General features: G+C 44.5%; 1 protein-coding gene across 1 annotated transcript in view; it reads left to right on the forward strand.

Moving 5' to 3' along the window:
* Positions 1-1689: 1689 nt before the first annotated feature.
* LOC123768504 (KICSTOR subunit 2) overlaps positions 1690-13818 on the forward strand; it is a 29335-nt gene continuing 17206 nt past the window's right edge. Inside the window, exons 1-4 of the mRNA XM_045759118.2 lie at positions 1690-2216; positions 4622-4740; positions 6511-6651; positions 12811-13013. Coding sequence (XP_045615074.1) covers positions 2105-2216; positions 4622-4740; positions 6511-6651; positions 12811-13013 — 575 coding nt within the window. The 5' untranslated portion in view covers positions 1690-2104. The remainder of the gene's footprint in view (positions 2217-4621; positions 4741-6510; positions 6652-12810; positions 13014-13818) is intronic.

Here is a 13818-nt window from a genome sequence, read left to right on the forward strand (position 1 = left end):
TTATTTCTGGTGTGATGCTCATGGGTTCTGTTACATCCTTCTATGAACAGAACCCATGAGCACCATGGGTTGGGCACCAAGCTACAGTCTTGATAAAGTCAGATATATTGTTTGTTAACACATTTCTCAACAATGAACAGTCAGTTTTATCAAGCTAATATATCCAAACACAACGAGTGAGAGTATTAACTGGTCTAATTATTTTATTAGACCAGTATATATTATATATATATATATATATATATATATATATATATATATATATATATATATATATATATATATATATATATATATATATATATATATATATATAGTGCCTGTTCATTACAACTATTTAACACTGGGAAGGGATCAGGATAAGGATTTGGGAAGGGATGGGGAGGAATGGTGCCAAACCACTTGGACGGCGGTCGGGGATTGAACGCCTAGGACTGCTACTGTGCATTTAAATTAGTAACTTACCTGAGAGTCTATATCCCTACATGTCAATGTTTGTGTATACTGGTAATGTGAGGAACATACAGAAGATAAGGGTAGCTGAACACCACAAAATGCTGATGGACAACTTTATTAAAGTTGCATAATGAAATGTGTAAGTACTTCATTCATAATGATGTGCTGCCCGAAATCTTAGCGAAGTATCCAAAATTTGCTTACTGTAGATATTGCATGCACATGACTGTAAAGCTGCCTCCCAGTTGGGTGGGTGTGGAGCACATGACTGTAAACCTGCCTCCCAGTTGGGTGGGTGTGGAGCACATGACTGTAAAGCTGCCGCCCAGTTGGGTGGGTGTGGAGCACATGACTGTAAAGCTGCCGCCCAGTTGGGTGGGTGTGCAGCAAGACTAGTAACTGTGTGACTCACTATAGATGTAAAGTGCCTTTTATAGTGACTGTTGTGAGCCTCTTGTTGATCACTTGTGACACAAAGATTATTGATGTGTGTATTTGTGTAGGTGATTAAATATGTATGTATATATATATATATATATATATATATATATATATATATATATATATATATATATATATATATATATATATATATATATATATATATATATATATATATATATATATATATGTACATGTATGTATGAGTATGTGTAACTTGCGTCAAACATTGTTATTTGCTTAGCTAAACGAACTAGAGGGTTCAGTTCCTGAACCGATTATGTGCCTCTGTAATCCTTTACACCACCGCCCACGGGATGGGTATGGGGTGCATAATAAAGAAAGAAATAGTTGTAATTGAAATTGCATAATACGGTTATTGACATTCAATTATAGGAAGATAAAGCAATGAGGACCAATTGGGAGACCAGTGTTCAGATGAATATTACAGACTCAAGGGTAGCCTTCTCTTCTTGTATATAAATGAACAAATAAATTAGTTTGTTTAATTCTAATGCTTGTAGGCGAGAACAGTTGTGAACGCCAGCTAGCGCACAAGTACATGAGCGCCCAAAATACTTTTACACAAAAGACATGTACAGACAGGCGTGTGGCTTCTGACTTCTTTTTTATTGATTAATATTAAATATTAGGCGCTTACCTATAATAGTTATCATTTTATACAAGTATAACTCTCACATAATAAATATAAAAGGAGTTTATCTAAAAACTGACAGAAGTGTTGTGTTTTGTGCGTTGTATCGTGTTTGTGGGCATTCGGGTGTGTTGTGTTTACGCTGGCGGGCGGCGTCCTTACCAACTCCGGATTATGTCTATTACATCACTAAACTTCATTTAATAACTATATGTCTGTTAAATAGAAGATTTTAATTGTTAATAACATTATATTGTCGTTTTAATATGGAACACGTACACATATGCGAAACATCGAAAGCTGGTGTCCGAAGTGGTAAAAATATTAGTGTGCGATGTTGTCAATGTACGGAGTGTCTTGTATCCGTCTGAGACACACAACACACCGCCCTACGGTGCGGCAAGTCTCCCTACAGCACACACCTCTGTGTTAATCACCGCTCCTCTATCTACAGCACAACCCAACAAGCACCTTGGTAGCTGGGATCATCCTCAACATAAAGGCGTCCACCAACATCAGTACTGGTGCAGTCATCGGGAGGACAAACCCTTCATGCACACTGCACCTACTATCAACAACAAGACCTCCCTACACGACTTCCAGCAACAACTACTTCACGACTCCCTGAGAAATAGTTCTGCTGATATACCAGATGAACAACAAGGTGAGAACTGTTGTAATGTAGCCCACACGCCCTAATTAATTCAGAGATTAAAGTCAACGTTGATATCAAATCGGCTGTCAGAATAGATAAAAGCAGTTCCTGTAGCACTAAGGTAAATGGCCTTAGTGGTTCATTGCTGTCTTCTTTTATGTGCTAGCCATATGCTGTATTGTGCCTACCAATTTTTGTCAACTACCATTCAAGCTGTCATTGCAATCAATCTTGGCTACCTATGTGCTTTAATATACTGTACCTACAATTTTCTCTCATCTTTTTTTTTTCTTGCCATGTAACTGTTATAATTTTTTTTTATAAATTTTGCAAGTATTTACCTACTTAAAATTTTCTTAGATTAAGGACCTACCCAAAACGCTGCGTGTACTAGTGGCTTTACAAGATTGTAATTACCATATTATGTTCCCTCACATTCCAAATGTACCTTCTTGTATATGCATAAATAAATAAATAAATAAATAAAAATGCTCATCGAAGTTTCAAATCCGGCTGTTAAGTATGACCCAATGCAAACAGCTGCTAAGTAAAAAACCAACCTTTATGTAAACGAGTGCCTTACCACGCAGTGTGGATCACTCTTCTAAAGGCTGCATTAAAATTTGCAAACCAACCCCAGGTGTTATCAAGCAGTCCTACACTAGGAATAGAACGATCATTGTAAAGAAGGAAAGAACAGGAAAAAGATATGAAGTGAAGTGTGACCAACAACTACTGGCCTTCTTTAATGACTGTGGCATATCTGAAAACCAGAATCCTTCCAATGGCAATACTGAAAATAACTCATGAGTGACTGAGCCTAGCTTAACCTTGTCCAAGGTGCTGTCTTTTGCTCTACTAGTTAAATAATGCTCTCTCGTCCATAAAAGTTCCTAACTAATCGGCAAAGTCTCCATGTACTTATGTGAGCATCTGCCTCAGTATCTCGGTAAAATCTTACTCATGTGTATAATCTTACCCTGATATCTTTAAATTTAATGGTAATTTGATTTATATTAGCCATTTATTGGAATTAATTAATTAAGTTCATTTTTGTTTTCTTTAGTTCATACTAATTATAGCATCATAACAGCTAATTATAGTTAACTATCATTAAGATTATATAGTGGCACCTCGACTTATGATTGCCCCTACTTACGATAATTTCGAGTTACGATGTAAATTTCATCGAAAAATACGACTCGACATCCGATGGTGTCGTCGACTTCCGATATTTATTGGTACACGTTCGGGTCAACCGAGCCCATGGTTGCCGGTCATGCGGTCTGACCTGCCTCAGTTTACTACAGCTGCCCGCTTAGTGACGCTCGCGCCTATAAGAAATTCTGCGTTTGTGATGATTTTTTGCATTTTGAACATAAAAGTAATTATTATATATCACACCATGAGTCCCAGGAAAGTCAGTGGTAAGGCTCAACATATGAGAACCCATGTAAGAATGACCATAGAGCAGAAACAAGAGATCATTCGTAAATATGAAGATGGTGTGCGGGTTGTTGAACTGGCTAGGCAGTACAACAAATCTCAGTCAACGATATCCACCATACTGGCTAAGAAAAAGGACATTATAGGTGCTAAAGTGATGCATCATTTCAGACAAATGTTAAAATGAAGGGAAAAACAAATGTCTCTTGACAAATTTGTAGTGAGACAAACAAGCACAACCACAACCAGGTCCTAGTGGTATTCAGGCAAAACCTAGGAGAGAGTACCCCAGAGAAAACGTCACTGCCTAATGTGATAATGGATATATATACTATATCTTGAGGTTATATCTTGAGATGATTTCGGGGCTTTAGTGTCCCCGCAGCCTGGTCTTTGACCAGGCCTCCACCCCCAGGAAGCAGCCTGTGACAGCTGACTAATACCCAGGAACCTATTTTACTGCTAGGTAACAGGGGCATAGGGTGAAAGAAACTCTGCCCATTGTTTCTCGCTGGCGCCCGGGATCGAACCCGGGACCACAGAATCACAAGTCCAGTGTGCTGTCCGCTTGGCCGACCGGCTCCTAGGAAGGGGGAGTTCCCTCCCTACTATTTGGAAGGGGACTCCCCTTCCAATCAGTAACACCTCTTCACCATCTTCCATACGCCATCAAGAGCCCTCCATAAAAGTAAGAGAAACTTAGGTACTGTATTGTAGATAGAAAAAAACATTATAATCAGTATAAAATGTATTTGTATGTTAATATTTTGGAGGGTGGGGAACGGATTAATTCAATTCCCTTTATTTCTTATGGGAAAAATCGCTTCGACTTGTGATATTTCAACATACGATCCGTCTCTGGGAATGGATTAGCATCGTAAGTCAAAACCCCATTGTATATACTGTATATAAAATATAATATATATAATATATTGTATATATTTTAAGTACTGTGCGTATTTTTTCAGAGTTGACATACATGATGGCAGCGTCTACAAAACATCCAACAGACCATGAGGAACTTATATTGCAAGGCCTCTTAGCTCAGTTTTCCAATTTTAATTATGATAAAGCAAAAGAGCAAGCCGTAAGTACAATGAAGATTTTTATATCGTAAATCTATAACCAGCTGTTGTTTGTTTTGGAATTCCTACCTTTCTGGGTGCCTGACCAGATACTGTAGATCGCAAACTTAGACTGCTTCCAACTACATGGGGGTGTCTATAGGTCATTGCTCCTCGTGTCTCTCTTGATGGGGCCAGCTTCTGGCACGTGGTCTCAGGTAGGCTAAGAACTCCATCGATTGACTGTTGCCACAGTCTAATATATACACATCAGCCCAGTATAGCTCCAAGGGAGCCTCCGGGTCGCACCCAGAAAATGGCGTTCCATTACATTCAACACAGGCTTTTCTTATATGTCCCAAAAAATATTGGTCTTGTGAGGATTTTTGGTGGTCTGGGACATCATCCCCATTTATAGCATTACACATAATAATAATGAATAATAATAAATAATAATAATTATTTATTTAGGAACAGTACATACATAGTTGCAGTGTTACAGTACAAACATTCTGTTAGATTTAAAGATAGAGGTAGTACATACAATACCTAAAGCCACTGGTATACATAGTGTTTCAGGCAAAGAGAGGTGGGGGGAAAAAAACACTTAGACTAAAACTTAATAGTGATTGAGCTTAAAGTATAAATTGTGTTGAATGAAAAAAAAAAAAATAATAAAAGATAAAAAAAAAAGGGGGGGAACATGGTAGAAAATAGCCAATATACAAGTTGGTCAACAAACGGCATTTTTTTTTTTTTTAAATAGCAAGACATGGGTTGACATTTAGAAGTAAGGTATGTTACAGGGAGTTAATTAGGTAGTACTTAGTTTTCATCTTAAACTGGTTGAGAGAGGTACAATCTTTGACATAATTGGGAAGGTCATTCCACATTCTGGGTCCCTTGATTTGTAGAGCATTCCTAGTTTGATTAAGTCTAACTCTTGGAATATCAAATAGGTATATGTTTCTGGTGTGGTGCTCATGGGTTCTGTTATAACCTTCTAGGAAGCGTTGAAGGTCAGGATTGACATTACAATTCAGGGTTTTAAATATGTGAAGTACACATGAGAGGATGTGCAGTGACTTAATATCTAACATATTCAGAGATTTGAGTAAGGGTACCGAGTGCTGTCTGGGGCCAGAGTTAGATATTGGGAACTAGATATTATTGGTACATATAGGAAATTGTCTGTGTTCCAGACAAATACTATTTGAATACACTTTCAAAATATAACCTGTTCATTGTAGTGGGGATAGCCTAATAATTTGTTATGTTTTAGTATTTTGGTTGAAGTTTCACATATTTTGTTAACATTTACAAGTACTGTACAGTACTTTCACTGAAATTCCTTTAAGGTTGCACCCATGGGGTAATAATAGATGAATTTTTGGCTGTTCTGTATACTGTATTTGTTTAAATATTAGTATTTTATAATATAATTTGTAAAATATTATGTATTTTTGTTTAAATGTTTTTAGAAAATGTTCAATAGTTTACACTTGGATTAGGTGGGTAGTGCTCACGCAGCCATATTCCAACACGACCTCGGCGACACCTTGGGTGATCAGTCCTCACTTAATTGAACAGTTGTATGTTCCACTGAACACAAACCTTTCAGACTATCCAGGAATTCATTAGAACAAAGTTCATTAGAGTGAAGATCCATTGTACTTATATTTTGTTCAAGCTGATGCCACCACACCCTTTGAAAGTGAGAAATAATGACTGTGGTTATTTTGCAAATTAAATATTACAAGTTTTATTGATCCCATTGCAATACATTCATTCAGGAAAAGGAGCGTGATCTAAGCCGGTGTAGCGGATCAGCTGTGTGGCAGTCCCTGCTCACCTGTGTAGCTCAGCTGGCTGCTACAGAGAAGCTGTATATGAATCTTTCATTCCTCACTGCAAAAGGATTTTTGAGGAAAGAGGTAAAAATCTTGTGAAATCTTATTTCTATCATTATTTTCTGGGGGAGCTCCTTCAGCTCCCCAGAGCCAACCGGGCTGATATGAATGTATTAGACCCTGGCATCAGTCAATGCACATGGAGTTATAGGCCTACTGGGGACCACAAGCTAGAACCTGGCCCCCTCAGAGAAGCATGAGGTGCAATGGCCTATAGAAACCCTCATGTGATTGGAAGCATTCTATGTTTACCATCGACCGGCTCAGGTACCCAGAAAGGTAAGCGCCCCAAAACAAACCCCTATTCTGGTTAAAATATTGCTACTGAAAGCCAAACTAGTGGACAGAACTCCCTAAATGAAAACAAGCAAATAAGCACGATGTTACCACATCACCGCATCACTGTCTGCGCAACACCCCACCCTCCCCGGGAGGGGAAAGGGGGAGCTTCAGACCCCTGTGCCGGCTATCCACACCCCAGTTCTGTGGCTGATGTGAACTGGCAAGGTTGTGTACCTCTGGCTCCTGTGTTTTCCAGTTCTGTGCCTTGTAATGTGGTGCCGTATTATTTGTGGTGTGCGAGCCAGGAGTAATCTCACAAATACCCCTTGGCCCCGCTTGCTTCATGCGAGTTTGAAGGTTGCTTTATCCCCTTGTCTCAGGGTGACAGTCACCGGTTGTGCCTCTGTCATGCTGACTGTTGGGTCGGTGACACCTTCGACCCGGAGTCCTGCGAGTTTTGTTCTTTGTAGTCCAATACACCCAGTCTACTGATCATGATCTTGGAGGTGCAGGCAGCTTCGGTATTGCATGCTTGGTTTAGTTGCTGCAACACACTAGGTTGGTTCAGCCCGCGCCCCCTTGTCCTTGCCCCTCTGTTGTTTGTCCTGGTGCAGGCGATGAGTCACAATAACGTGGCTAAAGTAAGTTGACCAGACCCCACACTAGAAGGTGAAGGGATGACGACGTTTCGGTCTGTCCTGGACCATTCTCAAGTCGATCAACTTGAGAATAGTCCAGGACTGATCGAAACATCGTCGTCCCTTCACCTTCTAGTGTGTGGTCTGGTCAATTTGTCCTGGTCCTCCTCCTCCCTCCCCCTGCTTCCGACTCTGAAGCGTCTGAGGGTTTCGGGGTCAGGGCAGGGCTGGTGTTGAAACTCGGGCATTTCTGGAGGATGCCCATTCCGGTGTGGGATGAAGGCATTTGAGCATGTTTTTTTCAGCCGGAGCTTCTGGGCCTGACCAGTGGGCCCCCTTCATTCCTGCTTTTTTGGCTGCTCCTGCCTTTTCTTTTGAGGCAGGGGATTTGGAGGATGGCTCGACTCCGGGTCCTTGTGGGGAGGTTTCCGTGGTGGGGGGGGGGGGGGGGGAGGGGCTAACTTGGGGGCCTTGGGTCTCGTTGGACCATGCTTGGGATTTTGTACCCTCTGAGTGGGGCTTGCTGTTACAGGGAGTGGGGTTTTCTTTTCCCTCCCTCCATGTACAAGTTGAATTTGGTGTCAATCCCTCCCCGGTTTCGGTTCCTTGGGTTCTTCGGCCCCGTCCTTCCGGAGGTTTTCGGCCTCTCGCATCCCGCCTCGTGTGGTGTGGGAGGTCATTGCGGCTTACCTCCTGCACGACCCGGATTACGCCTCCATAATGGATCCTTCCTTCGTGTTTGGATCATCTTTTCCTTACTGGGTTCGTTATGAGGTTCCAGAGTCGTCCTGGCTTGCGGACTGGGCCTTTTTCTCATTGGAGGCTTGGCATACGTTATCAGTCCCGCACGCTTGAGTGGCACGAGACTCGTACAGTGGTCCAGGTTTTCCTGAGGGTGGCTTTGAGTACTTCAATGCGTGCTTGTTCGCCCCTGCCCTTTCGCAGGATGTAGGCATTGCAGCTTCGCTGCTTGTGGAGCTTCACGTGCAGGTTCCCACCCTCTCGGCTGCACTGGTTGCAGAGGACCTGCTCGTCTGTGACCTGTTGGTGTTGGTTTTGCGGTTCTTTTCTTTCCTGAGCTCTCTCCTTGTCTCTCCCTCTGGAGTCTCTACTTTGGCTGCAGTCCCACCTTCGCCTGTTTCTGGAATGCTCCTAGGTCACCCAGCGTTGCTCGAGGGTTTGTGCGGGAGCCTGAACTTTGCTGTGATGGTCTACCCGCTGGGTCGGGTTTGGCTAAGTTGGTTGCTCTGGTTCCTTCGGGGACGTCCCTTCTGCCCCCTCACGATCGCTGGGTTCGGCCTCCGGGTGCCTTGCATCGGCTGCTGTGTTGCGGGCTTCCTCTTTGGGTTTTTTGGAGTTCATTGCCTTGGCACCTACCCGAGCCCTTGCTTGATGTGTTCACAGACCCATCGTCTCTTGACTGGGGCTTGTGACCAGTGCTCACCAGGCCGGCCAGGGGCGGTGGGGTTTGTCCTTCCATCGGGCCAACAGTACGGGGCGGGAGTTTGCAGTGGTGTGGATGTTGCTTCGGAGGTCGCTTTGGGTGACTTGTCTGCTGAGTTCTCGGGGTTTGGCTTTTCTGGCCTTTCACATTCATGGGGTGTCCAACGTCCTGGCAGACGGCCTGTCTCGGTGCATTCCCCTGTCCACGGAATGGACAGTCGACGCCAACTCGTTTAGTTGTCTCTGCTAGACGTACGGGCTCCCGGAGGTGGATTTCTTTGCGTCTGCGTGGTCAAGGTGTCTCCCATTGTATGTGGCACCCTTCCCCGACTGCGAGGTCGGTGGGGTCAATATCTTGCTGCAGGACTAGTTGAGGTGGGGGGGTTACCTGTACCTCTTCACCCCCCCCCCCCCCCCCACGCAATTCAGCTGTTGTTCCAGGTCCTAGCTCACTTGGAGACATACCAAGGGAGAGTAGTCCTCTTGGCTCCTTGGTGGCTGGCCCAGCCTTGGTTTCAGGGGCTGCTTGCTCGGTGTCCAAACCCGAGGGTCTTCCTACGGCTCCACATCTTTCAGCAGATCAGTCCGGTCTGTTACGTGGCTGGTTCGATCTCCTCCTCGAATCTTCGCGCTTGGTCTTTCTGACTCAAGTCTATCACAACTTGTACGGTGAGCAATTGGCTTCGTTGATGATGTCCCACCTGCGTGCTTTGTCTCGGTGGCAGTATGAAATTTCCTGGCGGTCCTTCCGTTATTTCTTGTTCCTTCGTAGGTTTACTTCTGTCTCTGATAAGGTTGTCTTGTCCTTCCCGGTTGCTCCAGGACCGTCATTTGATGCCGAATACTGTCGCCTCATATCGTGCGTTGAACGTTGATGTTAATTTTGTGCTGTTCCGCAAGCTGTCTCGTGTATTGTTTCACCTCTGGCCTGCTCATGCACCACCTGAGATGTCTTGGTCTTTGGACCGGGTGCTTTCCTTTCTCTCTTCTCTTCAGTTTGTTGTGGCCCCTTCGGTTCAGGATTGTTTTTCCAAGGCTCTTTTTTCTGATGACATTGGCCTCTGGGGTCAGGTCGGGTAGCTTTGTTGCCCGAAACACTATGCGTACTAGTGGCTTTATGTGTTGTATGTACTAGCTCTATCTATAAATCCAACATTGTTTGTAAATCAACTATGTACTTTCCTGAATAAAATTTATTTTACTTTACCCCCGATCTCCTCCGGCACAGGGGTTTCTGCTCTTTTGGTCCTGATGGTAAGTTTGTTTGTTTGCAGCTGTCTCCTTCTTTTCTGGTGAAGAATGAGATGGCTGCTTACCGGAGAGGCCCTTGGCTTGTTGATGCTTGGTTGGTTAGGCCGGGTGCGCATCATGTCTTGTGTCCGGTTACGGCACTTTGCCGTTACCTGCGCACCACGGCCTCGATGGTTGGGGGACGCAGTTTGTGTCGACCTGGTTTTCCTTCTTCCCTGTTCCAGGGTTCGGGTCTCCCAGGTTGTCCGCAGGGTTATTCGGTCCAGCCAGCCTGCAGTCTATCCTCTTGCCCATGATGTTCGTAAGTTTGCTGCGCTGGTTGCCGTCTTCAATAACGTGTCCTGGGCTGACATTCGGGCACGGGTTTTTGGAGGTCAAACAGTGTCCTGGCCGCTCGCTACCTTGTTAATGTTTCGGGGCCTAGTCAAGCCTGTGTCGCATTGGGTCGGCGGTTCCAGCTAGTTGTCTCAACTTCGCGTTGAGGAAACAAAGGCTGACCGTCTCCCGGGTAAGTCCCTCTTGTTTTGTCTTTGGGTAAGTAGCTCCGAGGAGCTGAAGGGGCTCCCCCCAGAAAAACAGCGTTGAATATAATGAAACAGCATTTTCTGGGTGGCTCCCTGGCAACTCTCCCTCCCTCCGGCTGGCAGTTTTTCACGTATTTTGACATCCAACCTCATAAATGGGGTGTTGATAGCCGGCGCGGGGGTTTGGGGCTCTCCCTTTCTCCTCCCGGGTAGTGGGGGGTTGCGCAGACAGCTGTGTGGTGATGGGGTGACGTCATGCTCGTTTTCATTTGGGGAGTTCGTCCACTAGTTTGGCTTCCAGTAGCAATATTTTAACCAGAATAGGGGTTTGTTTTGGGACACTTACCTTTCTGGGTGCCTGACCCAGTCGATGGCAAACATAAAATGCTTCCAACCACACGGTTGCAATAGCCTATGAACTTCAGTCTTGACTTCAAGTTGATACCTGTGGTGTTGCAGCCCTGGCAAGTTCACTTCAGGGAGTCAATGGGCGTCCCCACAGAAAACCAGCATTGAATGTAATGAAACACCAGTTTCTGGGTGAGCCTCGGAGGCTCCCGGACTCCCTTCTCTTCCTGCCCAACCTGTCTTCTTACAAATAACATTGCTTTTTGCTCGTATGTGCTACGGACAAAAATTGCTGTAATTCAAAATGGAAATTTTCCAAATGAAATGGACCCAAAACTTTGTTTTGGGTCCTCTGGTAGCTTAGGAGGGTAGCAAGTTCTCCTAAGGTTTCAAAATGTCATGAAAGCTGTTAACTTAAACTGTCCTTTGCTTAGCTAACAGACCAAGCCAGAGGATGCAAACAGAAAATGGGACAGTATGTCACTTTCACGAGCCGCTTCCATTTTCTATTATGGCAGTTTTTAGTCTTAGTGCGCATACAAGCGAAAAGCAACATTATTTGTAAATGGACGGGTTGCCCTGCTGGCAGAATGATTCTCATTAAAGAACTAAAGCAGGCTGGGCCAGCTACCCCCCTTCACCCCAACAAGGGGCAGGTGGAGCTAACCAGCAGGGAGGCTAGTTTCACTAAGTTCTGGTTGTTTCTTATCTTCTTGGGAGAGTTCTTCGGGATATGGGGGGCTTCGGCCTCGTTTTTTAAACCAGGCAGTGGTTTGTTTTGATTCGCATATCTTTCTGGGTGCCTTTTTGGTAATGGCAAAGATGATATCCTTTAAATGTAAAGTGATTATAAGCTATCACTCCCTGCGCCTCTGTGAGGGAGGGGGGGACCGGGTTCTGGCTTGTGGTCCCCCGTAAGCAAAAAAGAACTCCACAACTGATGACACTAGGTAGAATGGCAATTAATCAGTGATAATAACTTCAGGGAGCCTCAAGGACTCATCCAGAAACTGGCGTTTCATTACATTCAACGTTGTTGTTTTTTTTACTTCTGTCTTCTTTCTGGGTGAGCCCTGGCCATCACAGGGCTCACCCAGAAATTGGCATTTTATTACATTCAGCGCTGGTTTTTACAAGCGAGGGGGAACCCAGTGTGGGCCTCCCTCCCTCAGCTGTTCCTTGGCACCAGTGGAGGAAGAGGGGGTTATCTTGAGGTTATCTTGAGATGATTTCGGGGCTTTTTAGTGTCCCCGCGGCCCGGTCCTCGACCAGGCCTCCACCCCCAGGAAGCAGCCCGTGACAGCTGACTAACACCCAGGTACCTATTTTACTGCTAGGTAACAGGGGCATAGGGTGAAAGAAACTCTGCCCATTGTTTCTCGCCGGCGCCTGGGATCGAACCCAGGACCACAGGATCACAAGTCCCGCGTGCTGTCCGCTCGGCCGACCGGCTCCCTAAATAATAAAATAATAAAACATCTCGAGGGAGGGAGGGAGGGTAGGCATGTGAGCAGAAGTAAGCAACTAGCTAGCATGTAGGCTATGTGGAGCATGGTGGGGGTGCACTTGCTCTTATGAAGGGCTGTGCTGAGGGCCCTCAGGTAATAAAGAAAAGATGTGGATATCACTTTGATCCTAGAAATTTGCCAAACTGATATCAACCTTATTTCATTTAATATTGGCTTTTATATTTTCAGAGTTCTGTTCGTGCAAGTTATGAGTTGCTCAACACAGAGTTGAATGAAATGGGCTTGGAAAAGAAAAATATTTTAAGTAACAATGGTAATACTTCTACCAGTGGACTAACCTCCCCAGGAAGCTCAGGCTGTGATGGAATATTACGACATCTGTGTTCTCATCTTGTCCTTTTTATCAAAGCCCGGCTTCAAATGATAACATTGTATCCTTTTTTATCATAAAAATTAGTTTTCTTCGAGTTGATACCAAATGTTTCCATTCAACAAAATGGTAAGGTCAGGTAAAGGACAGTAACTCCTATAAGTTTTCTGGGGGAACCCTTTGTTGACTCCCTGTAGCTGTCTAGTTTACATTACTCCATACTATGTCACAACAGTTGTGGGAGTTCTGTTTGGCTTACTGACACCAGAGCCAGAATTTGGCCTCCCTCGCAGAGGTGCAAAGAGCAAATTATAATTCGGCATTTCATTGGGAAAGAAATGCCGGAGGCTTTGTTCTTTTGGTCCTGGTGGTGCGTTTGTTCAGTTGCAGCTAGCTCCTTCTTTTCTGGTGAAGAGACAGTGGGCTTCCAGAGAGGTCATATGGTTGTGGATACTTGGTTAGTTCAGCCAGGGGTGCCTCGTGTGTTGTGTGCGGTTGCATCTTTGTGCCGCTATATGCGGGCCACCAGTTCTGTTTCAGTGGATGCATTGTGGGTTGATCCAGTTTCCCAGGTTCCCTTTTCTAGGGTTCGTGTGTCTCGGGTTGTCCGCAGTGTCATTAAGTCTAGCCAGCATGTGGTCTACCCTCGTGCCCTTGATGTGCGGAAGTATGCCGCTTTGTTGGCTGTGTTTGGGAACATGTCTTGGAACAATATTCGGGCACCGGGGTTTTGGAGGTCTAACAGGGTCTTGGCTGCCAGATATCTGGGTAACGTTCCTGGCTGTCTACGGCCTTGTTTTGCTTTGGGGAGTTTGTCGCGACTGACAGTCTCTTCTTCGTGTTGATGTCTTTGGTACTGCCATCTC

The sequence above is a fragment of the Procambarus clarkii genome, chromosome 35 (genome assembly GCF_040958095.1).
Source record: "Procambarus clarkii isolate CNS0578487 chromosome 35, FALCON_Pclarkii_2.0, whole genome shotgun sequence".
NCBI classification, from domain to species: domain Eukaryota; kingdom Metazoa; phylum Arthropoda; class Malacostraca; order Decapoda; family Cambaridae; genus Procambarus; species Procambarus clarkii.